General features: G+C 48.3%; 1 protein-coding gene across 11 annotated transcripts in view; it reads right to left on the reverse strand.

Moving 5' to 3' along the window:
* The window catches only part of TRAK1 (trafficking kinesin protein 1), a 124,035-nt gene that overhangs the window by 61,198 nt on the left and 46,707 nt on the right, over positions 1-16,130 (reverse strand). The window contains exons 1-2 of one of the 11 annotated variants that reach the window (XM_019810882.3): positions 9,165-9,556; positions 381-494 (exon numbers count right to left, since the gene is read on the reverse strand). The exons of 7 other annotated variants lie outside the window; for them this stretch is intronic. In XM_019810882.3, the coding sequence (XP_019666441.2) occupies positions 381-494; positions 9,165-9,228 (178 nt within the window). In that variant the 5' untranslated portion in view covers positions 9,229-9,556. Of the gene's footprint in view, positions 1-380; positions 495-9,164; positions 9,557-16,130 lie in introns of those variants that run through there. 3 more of the 11 variants (XM_019810885.3, XM_011286252.4, XM_023260682.2) reach the window with 3 other exon arrangements.

A 16,130-nucleotide genomic window follows, 5' to 3' on the forward strand; every position in this document is an offset into this window, starting at 1 on the left:
ACACACAGCAAAAAGACAACTAACTGATATTTGCAACAACATGTATGAATCAGTCAAGCAACAGGAACCAGTCAAAATAATGCACCCTGTTTGATTCCATCTGTGTAGATCAAGAACAAAGGAGCAAAATAAATCTCAGGTCATAGAACTCAGGACAATGGTCTCCCTCCTGGGGCACAAGGGGCTATTCCCAGGGTGCCAGACATACGACATGCGGTTTTACAAGGGGGTCATCACAAGCCATCCACCGACGTAAGATCTGTGTGCTTGAAGTTATACCTCAATAGGGAAATAAAAGAGTGCTGTGAGATCAGTGAAACAGCCAGGCGTACTTAGACGCTAACAGGGAAAGGGTCAGTTTGAACAAAGTACGAATTTACCCTCTTCCAAGAGGTCCAGGCTTTCGTGCCGCTTGCTGGTGGGCTTCCTCTCTTCATCTTGGTAGTCGTACTCAAAACACTCTTCTTCCCTTCCCGCGTCTCTCAGGGACATTGCTGAAGTCACCCCAAAGCCAAAACATTGCCCTAAGGGGCTGTTCTTGGGGGAGCTCCCAGCCGTCTGCCCAGAGGAGCCATTGGAGCCCGGGCCCCTGGGGCACACGCTGGGCCCTGGACGGGGCCGAGGACGTGCCCTGGCTGAGCTAGAGTGGAGGGTGTACACAGGGCCATTGGCCCAGCGTCACCCAAGACAGACCCGGAAGGGGGTGGTTCCCAGGAGCAGAGAGGAGGGACAGGGTGGGGGCAGGAGAGGGAGAAGCGCCTGCCAGAACTGGAATGCCCTGCCTGCCCCAGGGCGACCGTGCCAGGTGCCATGGATTCAGAGGGGGAGGTGGGCAGGCAGGTGGAGGACCTCAGGCAAGCTCTCCACCTCCAGACGCCCCTCCCCACTTCTCCTCCCCCAGGAAGCAGTGAGGAAATGGTAGCTCCCTGGAAGTTTCGTAGCAACTGCACAGGGTGATACCAAGAAAGCCTTAAGCAGGTGCACCTGTCTACAGGTGGGACCCTAGAAGAAGAGCTGCCCTGGTAAATAACTGCACAATGCCCTCAGATGGGAGGTTTTCGGTGGGCACGCTCCAGAAGCTGAGACCCAGCGGACTTTGACAACAGCCTGACACAGTGCTGAATGGGAAAGGAAGTGATCATTCTCATTTCTAGCAGAAGGAAAAAAAAAAAAACAACAAAAAACAAACAAACAAAAAAAAAACCACATGGCAGGAACCATTACCTGTTTTAAGATTAATTCAATCTTTCTTTGGTAATAATACATTGCATCTGCTCTTTTTAAATCTGCATTTGATAACCCCCACTCTCATCCTAAATCTGCGTGTTCACCGTCAAATCCGTAAATTCTAATTGCTGGGATAAAGGGGAAAATAATCTAAAGCCTAATAGCTTACAACATTGCCTGGAAGAAGAATCCAGTTTAATTGTGTGTCTCAATACCAATTCCTCTGTACTGCTTAATTTTGCCTTTAACAGTGAAAATGGCAGGTCCCTCCATCAAACCCACTGGAAGGTGGCCCTGAGCGCTGGCATCTAAGAAGTACGGCACATTCTGTGATTTCTGGGCTTCAGCTGCCTCCTGGCTACACTGTGGCAGGTCTCCCGGCTCCTAAAAGCCACATTGGGAGACCTATTCCACCTCCCTCCGATTCACCTCCCCCAGGTAACCAAGAGGGAGGCTTTCAGCAGAGGCAAGACCATTATAAAGAATTCTCTGCACAGGCTCAGGCCCTAGGTCTCATTCATCTTTGGATCCTTAAGGCTGAAGATCCTGTTTTGGTAAGCTAAAAATGTCTGCTGCATTGAATCGCTACCTCCATAAAAACGAATTTAAGACCACACGAGTGCCTGAAATAGAAAATCATAATATAACAAAAGTGCTATTTAAAAATGAAACCCTAGAGACATATGCATTGTCTGGTTAATATTTTGGAACCTGAAAATGATTACTACATTTTATAACACCAAAAATGTGTTCTTTGTAAAAAGGAGGCTTAGCAGAAATTCAGTGGCAGGGAGTTTAAAATCGCATTTTGAAAATCTGCATTAGCTTTCAGCACAACGTTTATGAGGATACATGCTCAGGAAAAAAAAAATGCCACTTAATCTCAATAAATGGCATCAAATTGGGCCTGATTCAATTCAAACGACGGTGAGTCTGAAACCCTGGCAAGGGAGGGAGGGACAGAGGGAGCATTATTCATTCAGCAAATATAAGGCCGACTATAAGACGTGTAGGATACTGTGCTGGGCCACGGTGTGTGTAAATGAAAACAAAAGCTGATTTCATGTAGTTGAAAATACTCTCAGTGATGACTCATAACCAAGTTGCTTATAGTCAGCTTTTAACTCAAATCTAGGCTACCTTTAACAAATGAAGCCCAAGTCTACACATATTACATAGTAAACATTTAGGACACGGCATTTTGAACACAAAACCATCCTAGACTCTTCATGTCACCTCATATGCCTGGGTTTAGTCCTTCAGGATATTCCCCGCCCCCCACCCCAAATCTCTCCTCCCTCCCCACCCTGCAGGGATGTGAAGGAATTCTCAAACCTCATCCACATCTGCATTCATTTCAAGGTTAAAGGCAGACAAGGGCCCAAGAGCATCTTCTCTGACACAGTAATCTCTCCAAAAGCCAAAGCAAGAAAGCCCAGGAATCCCTGTGCCAAGTGGGAGACCCTGGACCTCTGGATGTGAAGCTACAGGCGCTCAGCCCCAGGAAGAGTCACGTAGCAAGGGTGCTGCCGTCCCAGAGGCAAGGAGCACACACTGGGGCCCCGGGCAGGGCGGCAGGGACTGAGTTCTGGACCTTCCCTGGGCACACGGGACAGGAAGGCTGTAAGTGGAGGGTGTCCCCTCTTGCAGGGTGGAGGGGCATCCTTCTGTGAGTGTCCCTCTTCAGATCTACTCAACATACCATCACAGAAGTCACTGTCCTGAAGCTTCACCATGCCTGAGACGGGCCACAAGTCACTGGCGCTGTTTACATTTACATTTAAATTGATTAAAATTAAATAAAATTCAAGATTCAGTCATGCTAGCCACGTTTCCAGTGCTCCAGGGCCACACGTGGCCAGTGGCTACCATCCTGGACAGCACCGCACAATGTTGCCATTGTCACAACAAGTCCTACTGGGCACCAGCCCTCCAGAGGGTGCCCCTTCGTCTCGAGACGCGGGCTGTACGCTTCCTGGCCTCCATAGCCTGTGCCTCCCCTGCAGCCCCCTGCCCGCCTGACCCCACGGCACTCTCTTGCCGTGAGTGTCCTTGTCCTCTTCCGAGGGCCACCCACAGCGCAGACTTCTCTCTGTGCTCCATGCACCTCCTCCCTCCATTTCTCGGCCCTGGCTAAGGGTGCCGGTTACCGACGATCCTTCTCCAAGGACCTCGCTTATGCCATTAAAAAAAATAAGTAAGAGAAACATGGGCTCTGGGCTTGCATCTACTTCTTGGGAAGGACATTACCGCTACTTTACTCAAGCCAGTGAGAAGAGCTGACAGTTACGTTATGCATTTACTCTTAATTCTTTTTTTCCCCCCAAGTCGCTTTAAGAGCCATTCACAAGGGTGTTGTTTGGAAAGGGAAGAGCCGTCCTGCACTGTCAAAGGTGCATCCTGCGATAAACACGAGATGAAAACACAGAGGCCTGTTTGCATCGTATGACACAGAGTGCAGGAACATTAGAAACTCATCAAAAACCAAGTCTTTTTTTTTTTTTTTTTACTTATTTGTTTTGAGAGGGACAGAGACCTCGTGAGTGAGGGAAGGGCAGAGAGAGAGAGAGAGAGAGAGAGAGAGAGAGAGAGAGAATATCCCAAGCAGGCTCTGCCATGACAGCTCATAAACTGTGAGATCATGACCCAAGCTGAAACTGAGAGGTGGATGCTTAACCGACTTGGCCACCCAGGCACCCCCCCCCCACCCCCACCCCTAGTAACAGCTTTTCAGTTAATGCTTAAAATATCTCCAGCAAAACTTTACTCCCAAAATGGCCACCCCTACCTTAGAGGGGCATTTTAGAGGTCACTGCAATGAAGCCAAGCAGTACAGCACATGTGACCGCCCCCGTGGATTGCCACGGACTTTTCACTATGGAGTAAGAAGCCCAGAGAAAGGCTTCCTCAGCCATCCACTGGTTTCCCCATGATGAGATCAGCATGAGCGAGACCCCCTCCTGCCCGGACATTCACATCTGTAATGCTGCTCAGTGAGGAGAGAGGATGTACAGTCACAAAGAAAGTGCAGCAAGAAACGGGTGGTCAAGATACTACACCCTTGTTCCAAATGCCACTCACCTTCTGAAAGGGATTTTTTTTTTTTTTTGTAAATTTTTTTATGTTTATCTTTGAGACACAGTGAGTGTGCGTGAGTGAGGGAGGGACAGAGGAAGAGGGAGAAAGAATCCGAAGCAGGCTCCAGGCTCTGAGCTGTAGGCACAGAGCCCAACGTAGGGCTTAAACTCACAGACTGAGAGATCGTGACCTGAGCCCAAGTCGGACGCTCAACCGACTGAGCTACACAGGTGCCCCATGAAAGGGATTTGTAGAAAGAACTAACTACACGATCTCTGAGAAAATAAAATTAAGCACTGGCCCAGTACATCACTGTTTACAAAAGCTTTTACGGTTGACCCTTGCACAACATGATTTTGAACTGCATGGGTCCACTTATACGTGGATTTTCTTCTCGATAAATACAATACAGTATTGTGAATCTATTTTCTCTAATGATTTTCTTAATAACCTTTTCTTTTCTCCAGCTTACTGTATTGTAAGAACACCTTAATCGACTGTTTATGTTATTGATAAAGCTACCAGTCAACGGTAGGCTATTCTAGTAGTTAAGTTTTGGAGGAGCCAAAAGTTCTACGCAGATTTTTTTTTTATCGTGCGGCAGGGAGGGGGTCGGCATCCCAAACCTCTAGGATGTTCAAGGGCCAACTGTCCTTTATTCACGCTCCTTGTACTCTTCACAATGGCTCTGGTCAGTGTAGCTGTCCCCACTTGCCAGATGGGCCATCTGGGTTGACGGGCTCACAGAGGTCCCAGGATGTGCCCAAACCACATAGCCATACGGGGCGCAAAACAGGCCTCAAGCAGAAACTCCATGCCCGTGCACTGTGTGGTGTTCTACCTACTTCTAGAGTCATTACAAAAGTACACTCTTTAACTTAAGGACAAACACTTGAACCCAAGCCTTTTAAAATATGAAACAGGCCTCAGGAGTTTTTTTATTTTGTTTTTTAGAATCTTCAGCAGGCTCCCTGCTGAGCATGAAGCCCGATGCAGGACTCGATCCCACCACCCTGGGATCATGACCTGAGTCAAAATCAAGAGTTAGACACACAACTGATTGGACCACCCAGCCACCCTGGGTCTCACAGTTTTTAAAATCGTAAGTGACCAGTATAGCCAAGAAACAACATAAGATTCTGTGACAGACCTAAAGAATTCTTTCCCAGACCCCTATGTCTGCAGATGGTCTCCACTGACATTGGCACAGCTTCCCACACACCCGATGTAAAGAACCACCTAAAGCATGTGTTAAAAATTCAGATTTCTCAGGACCTCTCTGGGTCTGGAGTAAATCTGAGAATCTTCCTTTTAAATAAATGGGTATCGGGGCACCTGGGTGGCTCAGTCGGTTAAGTGTCCGACTTCAGCTCAGGCCACGATCTCGCGGTCCATGAGTTCGAGCCCCGCGTCGGGCTCTGGGCTGATGGCTCAGAGCCTGGAGCCTGCTTCCGATTCTGTGTCTCCCTCTCTCTCTCTGCCCTTCCCCCATTCATGCTCTGTCTCTCTCTGTCTCAAAAATAAATAAATGTTAAAAAATTTTTTTTAATAAATAAATAAATGGGTATCATGATCCCAGGGTTGCGGGATCGAACCCCATGTTGGGCTCCTCACTGGGCATGGAGCCTTCTTGAGACTCTCTCTCCCTCTACCCCTCTCCCCTGCTCTCGCTCTAATTAAAAAAAAAAAAAAAAAAAAAAGGAAATTAAAAAAAAGAAGGAGGAGGAGGAGGAGGAGGAGAAGGGGAGCCTGGATGGCTCAGCTGGTTGAGCATCCGACTTGATTTCAGTTCACGTCATGATCCCAGGGTTGTGAGATCAAGCCCCATGTCAGGCTCTGTGCTGTGCATGGAGCCTGCTTGAGATCTCTCTCTCTCCCTCTGCCCCTACTCTCCTTGTGTGCTCTCTTTCTAAAATAAAATTTAAAAAGAAAAAAAAAGTTTTTTAATAAGTAAATAGGTGATTTTCATAGTATGCCAGGCTTCAGAGGGGGGACACATCCAATGTAGCCACCATGACATCGTTTGACACTGTGGCTTAAGCTGTAGGCACTGGGTGTATCTGTGTAAATTCTGCGAAGGCCAAGCTACACTTTGTTGAGAGCTGGCTGTTTGAAGTCTCTAAAACTTACTTGAAGATACTGGGCAATCAACCCCTCCAGCTTCTTATCATTCCAAGCCCCTGCCCCATGCCTCTTGTTATATACCCTTGGGGTCTTCCCGTGATGCGGTCTGGTTGGGGGAGGCGGGGAGGAAGATGGTGTGTTAAAATTCCAGAACTAAAACTGATGAAGGGGAAGGGCACGGTCATTCAGCACTGAAGAAAGCTCTCCTGAACCTCAGAGACGAAAGAGAATCAAGCTATTTCTTGATTCCAATTTTGAAAGAGGGGTCCTAATTGTCTTGCAATCCATATTCCCACCCATATAAATATTACTTTTTAGTGCTAACCCTGCAATTGAAGTGCAAGTCAGGAAGTCTGACATAAATGATGATTTTGCATCTTCTTCAAAACATTTGACTCATCTCTTATTATTAGTATGGAAAGTTCCCTAGAAGTTTCCCTCATTAAAGATTCAAATGACAAGAGAGACAAAGCGATGCTGTGTGTCTACTCCTACCTGGGCGGTCAGGACTGGGAGATAAAGGGGCTATTTCAATTTGCAAGCTTAAAGACGCATATATAAGCAAAGGCAAATTGTATTTCCAGACTAGCCTGCAGAGACCAGGAACCCAACTAGTTAGAAATGAGTCAACAAGTTAACTACAAAATTGGCATCTACTCGAAATCCCAACCCCCTGGATTTCCTAAACGAGGTGATTTCTGGGTTTCTGTCCCTTTTATTCCCTGTTTTGCTAACTATTTTTAAAAATGGGATTATGAAAATGGCAATTGTCCCAGTAAATTCTGTCCCAGTGGCCTTCTCCCTTGCATCCCCACTGGAATGGAGGGTAAAGGCAAGTATTTTGCCCAACACACATTTAGAAAGTAACCGCAATCAACACCGATCTACCCTTGAACAGATCAGCAGCCTTTCCTTCCATTTTCCTTTTCTGTTGGAAGAAGAGCGATCTGGCTGCCTCTGGGCCAAAAGACTCAACTGAGAAATGGCCGGGTAAGAAAATCCTTCTGACAGACACCCAGATAAGAGCCGGCCTCCTCTCACTCCTCAAAATGACCACCACGAGTAACTGGCTTTATTCCCAAGGACGAAGGCGTAAAGAGAGCTGGACAGCGTAGCAACTGGGTCAAGACAGGAAGAAACCTCCCTCCCCCGCTTGGCTTCCACGATGGATCCGTGGGAGCCATGGCCACACCCGACTCATCCGTGGTCTGGGACAGGCGCTCTGCTGGAACCGACGCTCCCATTCCAGTGATCCACTGAGATCCACACTTTAAAAAGTTAGGGAGGGCTCAGTGAGTCACAAATCACCAAGGAAACTACGAGAGTTCACTGACGGTTCTGAAAAGAAGCATCCCTGTCATTGCCTTTTGGAGTTGGGAACTTGCTTCAAGAGTAATATATCCATGGGAAAAAAAGGATTTAATCATCTTTTCCCCCAAAGACCCTCGGAGCTGCCCACCACCACCATTACTCAGGATATTTAAAAACACACGGACTCAACATGACACTGTCTTCACATAATGCTGGGGGGGGTGGGGGGACGGTGGGGCTCAACTGGGGAACTTTCTCAGCACATTTACTATCCACCCACCCTCTCCAAGAAAGCCTCTAGGTCCCTCTCCCATAGCCCTTGCCAAGGCAGAAATTAGCAGATAAGAGACAATTATGTAGCTCTTCTGCTTACTAATGAGGCCAGCTCCCAGCCTGCCACATCATTCAGGTTAATCAAATGTGGTCATGGTCTTAGAGCAGTCTGAAACTCCCGAATCAATTAAAAAACAGTTACCTTACCTATTAATGGTTCATGTGGGGCTGGGAACACTAGGGAACAGACCCTCAAACTGTATATATTGTGTCCTGTGTGTGTGTGTGTGTGTGTAGAAGACATGTGATTTGAGGGTCATTTTGAAGAAGAAATTAAGTAAGACAGATCAACTGTGCCCATACCCAATTCTGGGGCCCAACACCACAGGAGCCTAAGGTGCCTCTCCTGTGGCCTCTCTGAGAATGCAGCTCAGTGCTATTTGCCATGTATCCGGAACCTCCTGAGGCCTGTCCAGCCACACAAACTCCACCCAGTCTCCTCTGGAATGTGCCACACCCTCCCTGCACAAACTGAGCCCTGTGACAGAAGGAGACAGTCTCTCCCTGCCCCTCCCAATGTCTCCCCACCCCCATCTCCGTGGGATCCTACAAGCAAAATTCATTGGAATTGCCTGCTGGGTGGGAAGCTGCTTCTGCCTTTTCTCCGGCCTCGCCACAGCCCCCAGGTCTGGGCTCAGGAAAGGGAGGATTCTTCCAGGCCTGCCACCGACAGTCCAGAGAGCCACCTCCTGAATACACCACTCCCCAGCCCCGACAACAGCACAGAGGTCAGAACACATCTCCCCTTGCACACACACGCGCGCGTGCACCACCACCACACTCGCGCCTCACCCCCAAGAGAATTCAATCCAAGAGAAGTATAATGCTCACAAGCCCTGCACACCAACACCATCTGCCCTCCTGAGCAAAGACCGACTGACCACAGAGGGATCTCAGTGAGCCCTGCCACCTGCCATCTCCTCCATCAAGCTTTGAAAACTGTCAGGGCCATGAACGCCTGCGGTGGTGCTGGTTCTATTGCCCCCCCTCCCGCCTCTCTCCCTGGGAAAGGTTTCAGGACCAACACCCCACCCCAGAGGGAAACAATACCCCTACACATCCCTGCTCTGTTTTGAGGGGGCCATAATTACCGTCCGAGCATTCTTCATAATACCAGTCTAGTTCATAATAATCCGCTTCAATAAATTTCTGCATAGTCAGTATTCTTGCAGAGGAGAGAACAGACTTCACAGCGCCATCAACATCAAGTAAAACGCTGCCATGCCTCCCTGCCCTTCCAGAACACCGGGCAGAAGAGCATCCTGAAACACAGCAGAATGAAGCTGTGCATTCTTAATGACAGTCCGAAGCCAACACACAGAGAAGGGGCAGCCAGGAGAAAAATTCTGGTGGGATGAGGACAGGAGGGAAGGGAGGCGATTTGCAGAGCTCCTGGGGCCCCGGGGCAGGTCTGCTAATAAAGCAGCGGCAGCCAGCAGCCCTGAATGGGAGTATCCGGAATCGTCCTATCCAGACGAGAGGACGGTGACGTCACGGACACACACAACCACCCCGAGGTCTCACTCGAGCCTCGCCTCCCGCTCCCTGCTCATCTTTCAATCTCACGGTTGCCATAGAAACTGGCCAGCGCTGAAAAATGATGCAGAGATGGAGGAAATGTCTTCCTGGGAAGCTGGGAGCAGGGGCTGCGAGGTGCCACCCAGGGAGAAGGGAGGGTGTGGGCAGGTGGGGCCGGGGACTGCGCCCCCATCATCACTCCCAAAGAGTGTAAGAGACCCTGGGCCACCACAGAGTCTGCATGGGAGAAATGCCACCATTACTTCCGGTTTTCTTCCCCCAGCCTGATTTAAAACACCGAACATCTTTTCTTAAAATCATGGACCGCCACGTAAGGAAAATGTAAATTACTTTAAAAAATGGAAACGTGTTCACTGACAGGCAGTTCTGCTCACGCCTTTGCTCAAACTTCTGGAAAAACAGCCTTCGACCTACAAATAGAGAAGCACGCCATTACAGAGGGGCCCGTGCAATTCGATATACTGTTTCATGGACACTCGTGTGTGTGATCAAAGTATAAACACACACAGCAGCATGAAACAACCCACTTTCAAGACAGTGGTTGCCTCGAGGGAAGCAGGGAATGGGGCTTTGAAACTGTCCTTGTAAAAGCATCTGTAATGTTTTATCTCCTGAAGAAAAAAAAAAAAAAAAAAAGGAGTTAACATTTATTAGTTCCGAGTGTTTGGCATGTTTTAAATACTTCTTTAAAATGAGTCATGGATAATGGACAGATTTTGGACTTCTTATAGGTAACTCCCTCCTCTAAAACAGAAAGGTTTCTCAGTGCTAGCGCTAGTGACATTTTAAGCCAGATCATCCTTTGCCGGGCACCCGCAGGCTGTTAAGCAGCATCCCTGGCCTCTGCCCTCTTACTTGCCAGAAGCACTACCTTCTCTCCTCGTAGATGGAAGGACCAGGCACTGCCAAACGTCCTCTGGGGGCCAAAATCTCCCTCAAAACCCTGCTGCCCTAAAACAAACCTACCTACAGAACCTCACCAGCCTGCTGGCCGAGTACTGTAACTATCTGTTGGTGGCCACAGCAGCAGCATGGGCTTGGTTAAGTTTTCCTCTTCGTGTTCCACTCAAGACTGTGTCATCTGTGAATGGGCAACAGCAAAAGGTCTCTTTACCACTACTGAGAGGGCATGCTTCTTTCCTTCTACAGTGACCCCACAGGGTCATTTCTCTTTATTCCACCCGTGGCATATGGTGCCTCGGCTAACAAATGCGGAGGAGAAGACATCCCTCTAGGGCAGGGCTTCCCAGGATTTAATGTGCATGTAAATCACCCAGAGCTCTTGCTAAAATGCAGATTCTGATGCAGCAGGTCTATGGAAGGCCCAAGATTCTGCATTTCTAACAAGTTTCCAAGGTAAGGCAATGCTGCTGGTCCCCAGGCCACGCTTTGAATGTGAGGTACTTCAACAGGATGAACAGATAGGGTAATAGACACAGTATGTGCATTTGAATAAAAAAGTTTCAAGAAGAAAACTATGTATGTGTGTGTGTATATATACACATTCATGCACGTACATACATACACACACAATGACAAACCCTATATATAGACTCTTGGGCAGAATCTGTACTATATATAAATCAATCTCAACCTTCCTAAATCATGAGAAGCAGAGGAGCCTTTAATGCTGTGTCGTGAGGTTCCCCAGAGCTGGCTTCCTGCACCTGTGTAGGCTCCAGAAGTTTCTCCCAGCTCCAGGTACCCTCTCCTTACTTCAGGGCCCTGTGTCGCTTTACCAGGCCATGCTTGCATACCAGCACAGGATGCTACAGGGAGAGCTTCCCACTTGCCAGGCGGCCGACTGAGCCCATGTGGGAGAGCACGCCCTGTCCTGTGTGGAAAGTGGGGTCCCTGCCTCTTTAGCACCACCCAATAGCAGAACCCCCTCAAGTCTCAGAAGGGGAAAGGAAAGTTAAAGGCAGCTGGTGATGAATCTTGGCTCAAGTTATAAACAGGCTTTTGGGAAAGTCTGGAAAATGCTGAGTGCCAAGGAATGGTACTGTCTCTGGCCATGCTGTCCCCAGCTGTCACCTACACCCTGGAGGACCTGTACCCCTCCCCACCCAATCCCAAATTCTTGCTGGGCAAAGTGGAGGGCAGACTCCATCGCCTCCCTCACTTACTTTCATCCCTGCCCTTCCCTCTCCCTGGCCCCAACTTGGACACACATTTAAGATTTTCTAGGACATCTGCCTATTTAAAGTCAGCAGCCAATGATTTTAATTCCGGCTATACCTGCCCCCATTATCTGAACCTCTCCCTCCCTTTGGCCCTTTATCAGGTCTCTCTGGTGAGGACAGCACCTCCCACCAGCCCCACAGCAGACCCCCAAGTGGCCCTCCCACGTGTCATTCCTCACCTTAAGGGAGCAGAGGCTGGTGCCCCAAGGTTTTCTGAGGTGTTGTTTGTTTCAAGCTCCTCATGGCGTTTCTAAAGAAGATTATAGGCCTCAGAGATAAACGAGTCAACAATTAACAGATGCCTCAAATACCAGCACATTCAACAGGTTCAATCCACTACGTCTGGGGAAAAGGGTCCAGTATGAGTTTGCAAAAGGAAGACGTAATAAAGGAACAGGAAATGCAAACTCTGTAAAGCATCACAGAAAGTCGGATGAGCATAAAGACCCCTTAAACAAAGGCTTGGCACATGTACCTTCCAGTGCTATGAATTTTAAAAAATACTTTACTCATAACACATCACCATAAAAGCAAAAAGTAACAGGTGGATGGATAGAGGGATATAGGGATGTACAGATGGACGAAAGACTAATGGCAAGCAGTTTAATTTCACAGTTAAGAGCATGGGCTTTAGCAGTACGATCGCGTGATGTTTGATCTGGGCTCCTCATTCGCCATCTCTATGACCTTCTTAGACCGAGTCCTATCTGCTAAATGGGGTGATTATAATACCCGCCCCAGGGATGAGGCGAGCCTTTAATTAATAGAAGGGAGAGCACTCAGCACAGTGCCTGGGACAAAGTGAGTTTGCAAAAAAATATCAGTTTGGGATCATCCTCACCACTCAAATTCTGTAGGCCAGTATGGGCAGTTAAAAAGACAGCACAATTTTGTAAGCTGTAATTAGGGAAATGAGGTAGAAACGGCACTTCTTGGCTTGTCCCAGCATAATTAATGGAAAGGGACTGAGTTCACAGTAATAAGCCAGAGTGACACTTGGGTGGGGGGAAGGGCAGGGAGCGTATTTCTAAACAGTAACCTATTACTGGACACAACCTCTATCAAGTGCAAATATTGTATATATCCAATGAACATCTGAAGACAATGGGAAAGAAAGAAAACAGAGCGTATCAAGTACAAAGGAAAGAGCATCACTCATGGGTGACTTCCAGGAGCTCCGAGCAAGAATCAAAGTGAACATCTACACCCAAACTCCCATTTTACAGGCTCCGAAGGGGAAAGCCATCCATCCACAGCTCTGCAGAGCTGGTGCTGAGGTTAAGATCCAGGAGTATCTGCCTTCAAATCCACACTTTCATCCAAAAGTCCCACATGCCCCCCCCCACCCCCCTCCACGAGGGTTCCAGCCCTCCCTCTCCCAGGCTTCCAGCAGCTGAAGAAGCAAGGTCCTCTTCCCGTGCGCCAGGCGGAGGCTGCCCCCATCACTGCCCCACCCTGGGAGAATCGGGATCAGGGACAGGGTCCAGGAGCAGCCTCAGAGAAGTCACCTCTCACTCACCCTCATCACCAATACCATTTAGGAAATGCAGGCTGCTCACCAGGAAGTCAGCACTTCCTGTCTCACTCATTCCTCAGACCCTGCTACCTAATCACCAGCCCCCCCCCCCCCAGCTGTGTAGACAAGGAAAGGGGGCCCAGAGACAGATTAAACAGCTCACCCTGGATCACTCAGCAATAAGAACATCTGGATGTAAACTGGGCATGGTCCACCCCTAAAGTCTTTCCATCAATAATTAGGAAAACATCTAAGGATTATTTACAAGTGAAATGTGGGAGGAAAAAAAAGGGGGGGGGGGGGCGACACAATGAAAGGAGATAAAAACTCAAGTTGGCATCTCACAGGAAAAACAAACTGTGAAGCCTTTTTTTTTTTCCAGAACGAAATAAAAAATGATCAGGAGTTAAGTTGAAACTATCAATGGGACTTTGTGATATTAAAAAGAAATACTATTTCCAGCTCTGTCAAGAAAGGGGCCCGGTAAGGATACCATTCCACCCACAACCAGCACGTCAACCATCTGGTGTCCAGATTTGGGTTAAACCTCAACATGCCTCCTTGGAGAGCTGCTAATTTCATGTCTTGGGGTAGGAAAAATCAGGATCCGCCTACAATGCCAGCTTGCCAGAAAGCAAAGATGGTCCCATGAGGTCTTGGGTAGAGGTGACAAGGCTTAAAAGGATGATCACGGGCCAGGTTGTGAAATTTGCACATCAAAAACAGAATAGAGTTAATAACATTTAAAGCCAACAGGTTGAGTCTGTAAAGGCCATGAATGTCAGGGAACAACAAGACTAAAAGGGCAACCAATTGAACAAGGCTACAGATACATAAAGGGAAGGAGAAGATGATAGGAAGATATTTTTAATCCATCTTAAGAAGTAGGGGAAGGTGGGTGTGTAGGACTGTTCTGTCTCTGCCACTAATGCCTTTTACAAAGCATTACACGAACATTTCTCTAAGTAGGGTGGCTATGAATAAGCCACCCAGAAATGAAATGGGGAGGCAGGTCAAATAACAGAAAGGCCTGACGCTTCGGTCACAAACTACACCCGGGGTGGGGAGGAGGCTCGGGTCCTGGGTCGCAAGGAGAGCTGTATGTTCTCGTTTATACGCACTTATGAGACTCTAATAGATTTGGTCTGTTAAGGGGAATCGAATTCTATCCATTTGTAATCAAATTTAAATTTTTAAAAGAACTTAATTTCTGAAGTGCCTGGGTGGCTCAGTTGGTTGAGTGTCCAACTCTTGATTTCAGCTCAGGTCATGATCCCAGGGTCGTGGGATCAAGCCCCGTGTCGGGCTCCGTGCTGAGTGTGCAGCCTGCTTAGGATATTCTCTCTCTCTTTCTCTGCCCTCTCCAGACTCTGCCCCTCTCCTGCTCATGTGCTCTCTCTAAAATTAAAAAATTAAAAACAAATTTAATTTCTAAGTCTCTAATTATTAGTTGTGTGAGCATATGAATTAAATATCCATATACAAGTGATTTTATATATATATATATACACATAATTGAATGCATACATATACGTATATATAATTTTGAATAGTTGTTCAATACGTTTAAAACATGAGTCAACACTAACAATTAACGATTAAAGTACAAATAACACAGTTATGAACGTGCTCCAAGCTTTGTGACGTTACAGAACTCGCCATATGTCACTTTCCTCCGTGCCCTGCGGTGATGGGTGCAGGCCATGTGCTGCCGACCAAACAGGTGGGGAGAAGGACAGCTCCCTGTGTGCTCCCCTCCTGCTTGGAAGCAGGACCACTCGACAGCCCCAATCCCCTCTGGAGCACGCTCCCCGTCTCTAGAGCTTTCCTCCCTTCAGGAAATAGCGCGTCTGGCCTTCTACCTGCACCCAACAGTGGCCAGGAGCCTAAAGACAGAAGAGGGGAAGGCCCAAAATGAGCTTCCTCACCTTCCATTCCAGACAGGGCTGGCGGAGCTCACATGACACACAGCCTTGCAAGCGGACCTTCCCTGCACCTGCTACAGAAAACTGACAAACAGGATGCTTCCGCAGGGCTCTCTTTCCGATGTTTATTTTTTAAAACACTGCCACTGCCAGTCACTGAGCTCCCGTGGCAGAAGGCAGGCTGTTAACAAACAGCTTGCTGTCAGCTACCCCCTCCCAAACCATCTCCACCTCATTTCAGACGCAGGAAAAGTAGGCACCCGTGCGCCATGCTACCTCTAGGGTTCTCCGGGGCAGAACAATGCCTGGCTTCTAGAGAGACATCCAATGGCAGGGAGACAGCATTCAACAGAGCACTGCAGAGCCGACATGCACCTCGGCCTTGATGCGGTTATTAAAATCGCCCACATATCCCAGAAGCACACAGAGAACACACAGAGCTCTGATGTGCCCCACACTTCCAGGTTGCTTCCTGTAGCCTCGGGGGCTGCCAGGGGCATTCCACTCCTGGGACCCGAAGGTCACACGGCAGATGGCACGGGCTGCAAATGCAAACCAGAAGCTCCAACGATCCCCGATTCCGTTCCTGCTGTAACTCTGAGTCTCTCCGGATGGAGCACATTCTCCCAGGAGGCGCCGATGGGGTGCGGGCTGAACTGTCATGTCAATTTCCCACCTGAGACAGTTCCAACTTTGTCTCAGACGCGCAGGATTGACGTGAAAAGGGAAACAGTCAATCTGTACAGAACGGCTTGCCAAGCATTTCTGTTCTTAAAAGAAAGGATACTCAACATTGGAATCTGGTTTGATGAGGGAAAAAAAGCTGGCAGGCGGCAGACGGCGAGGTAAGTTTAGAGGGGCCACAGGGGTAGGTTGCCCCCGGGATGAGTACCT

This window comes from Felis catus, chromosome C2, assembly GCF_018350175.1.
Source record: "Felis catus isolate Fca126 chromosome C2, F.catus_Fca126_mat1.0, whole genome shotgun sequence".
NCBI lineage: Eukaryota > Metazoa > Chordata > Mammalia > Carnivora > Felidae > Felis > Felis catus.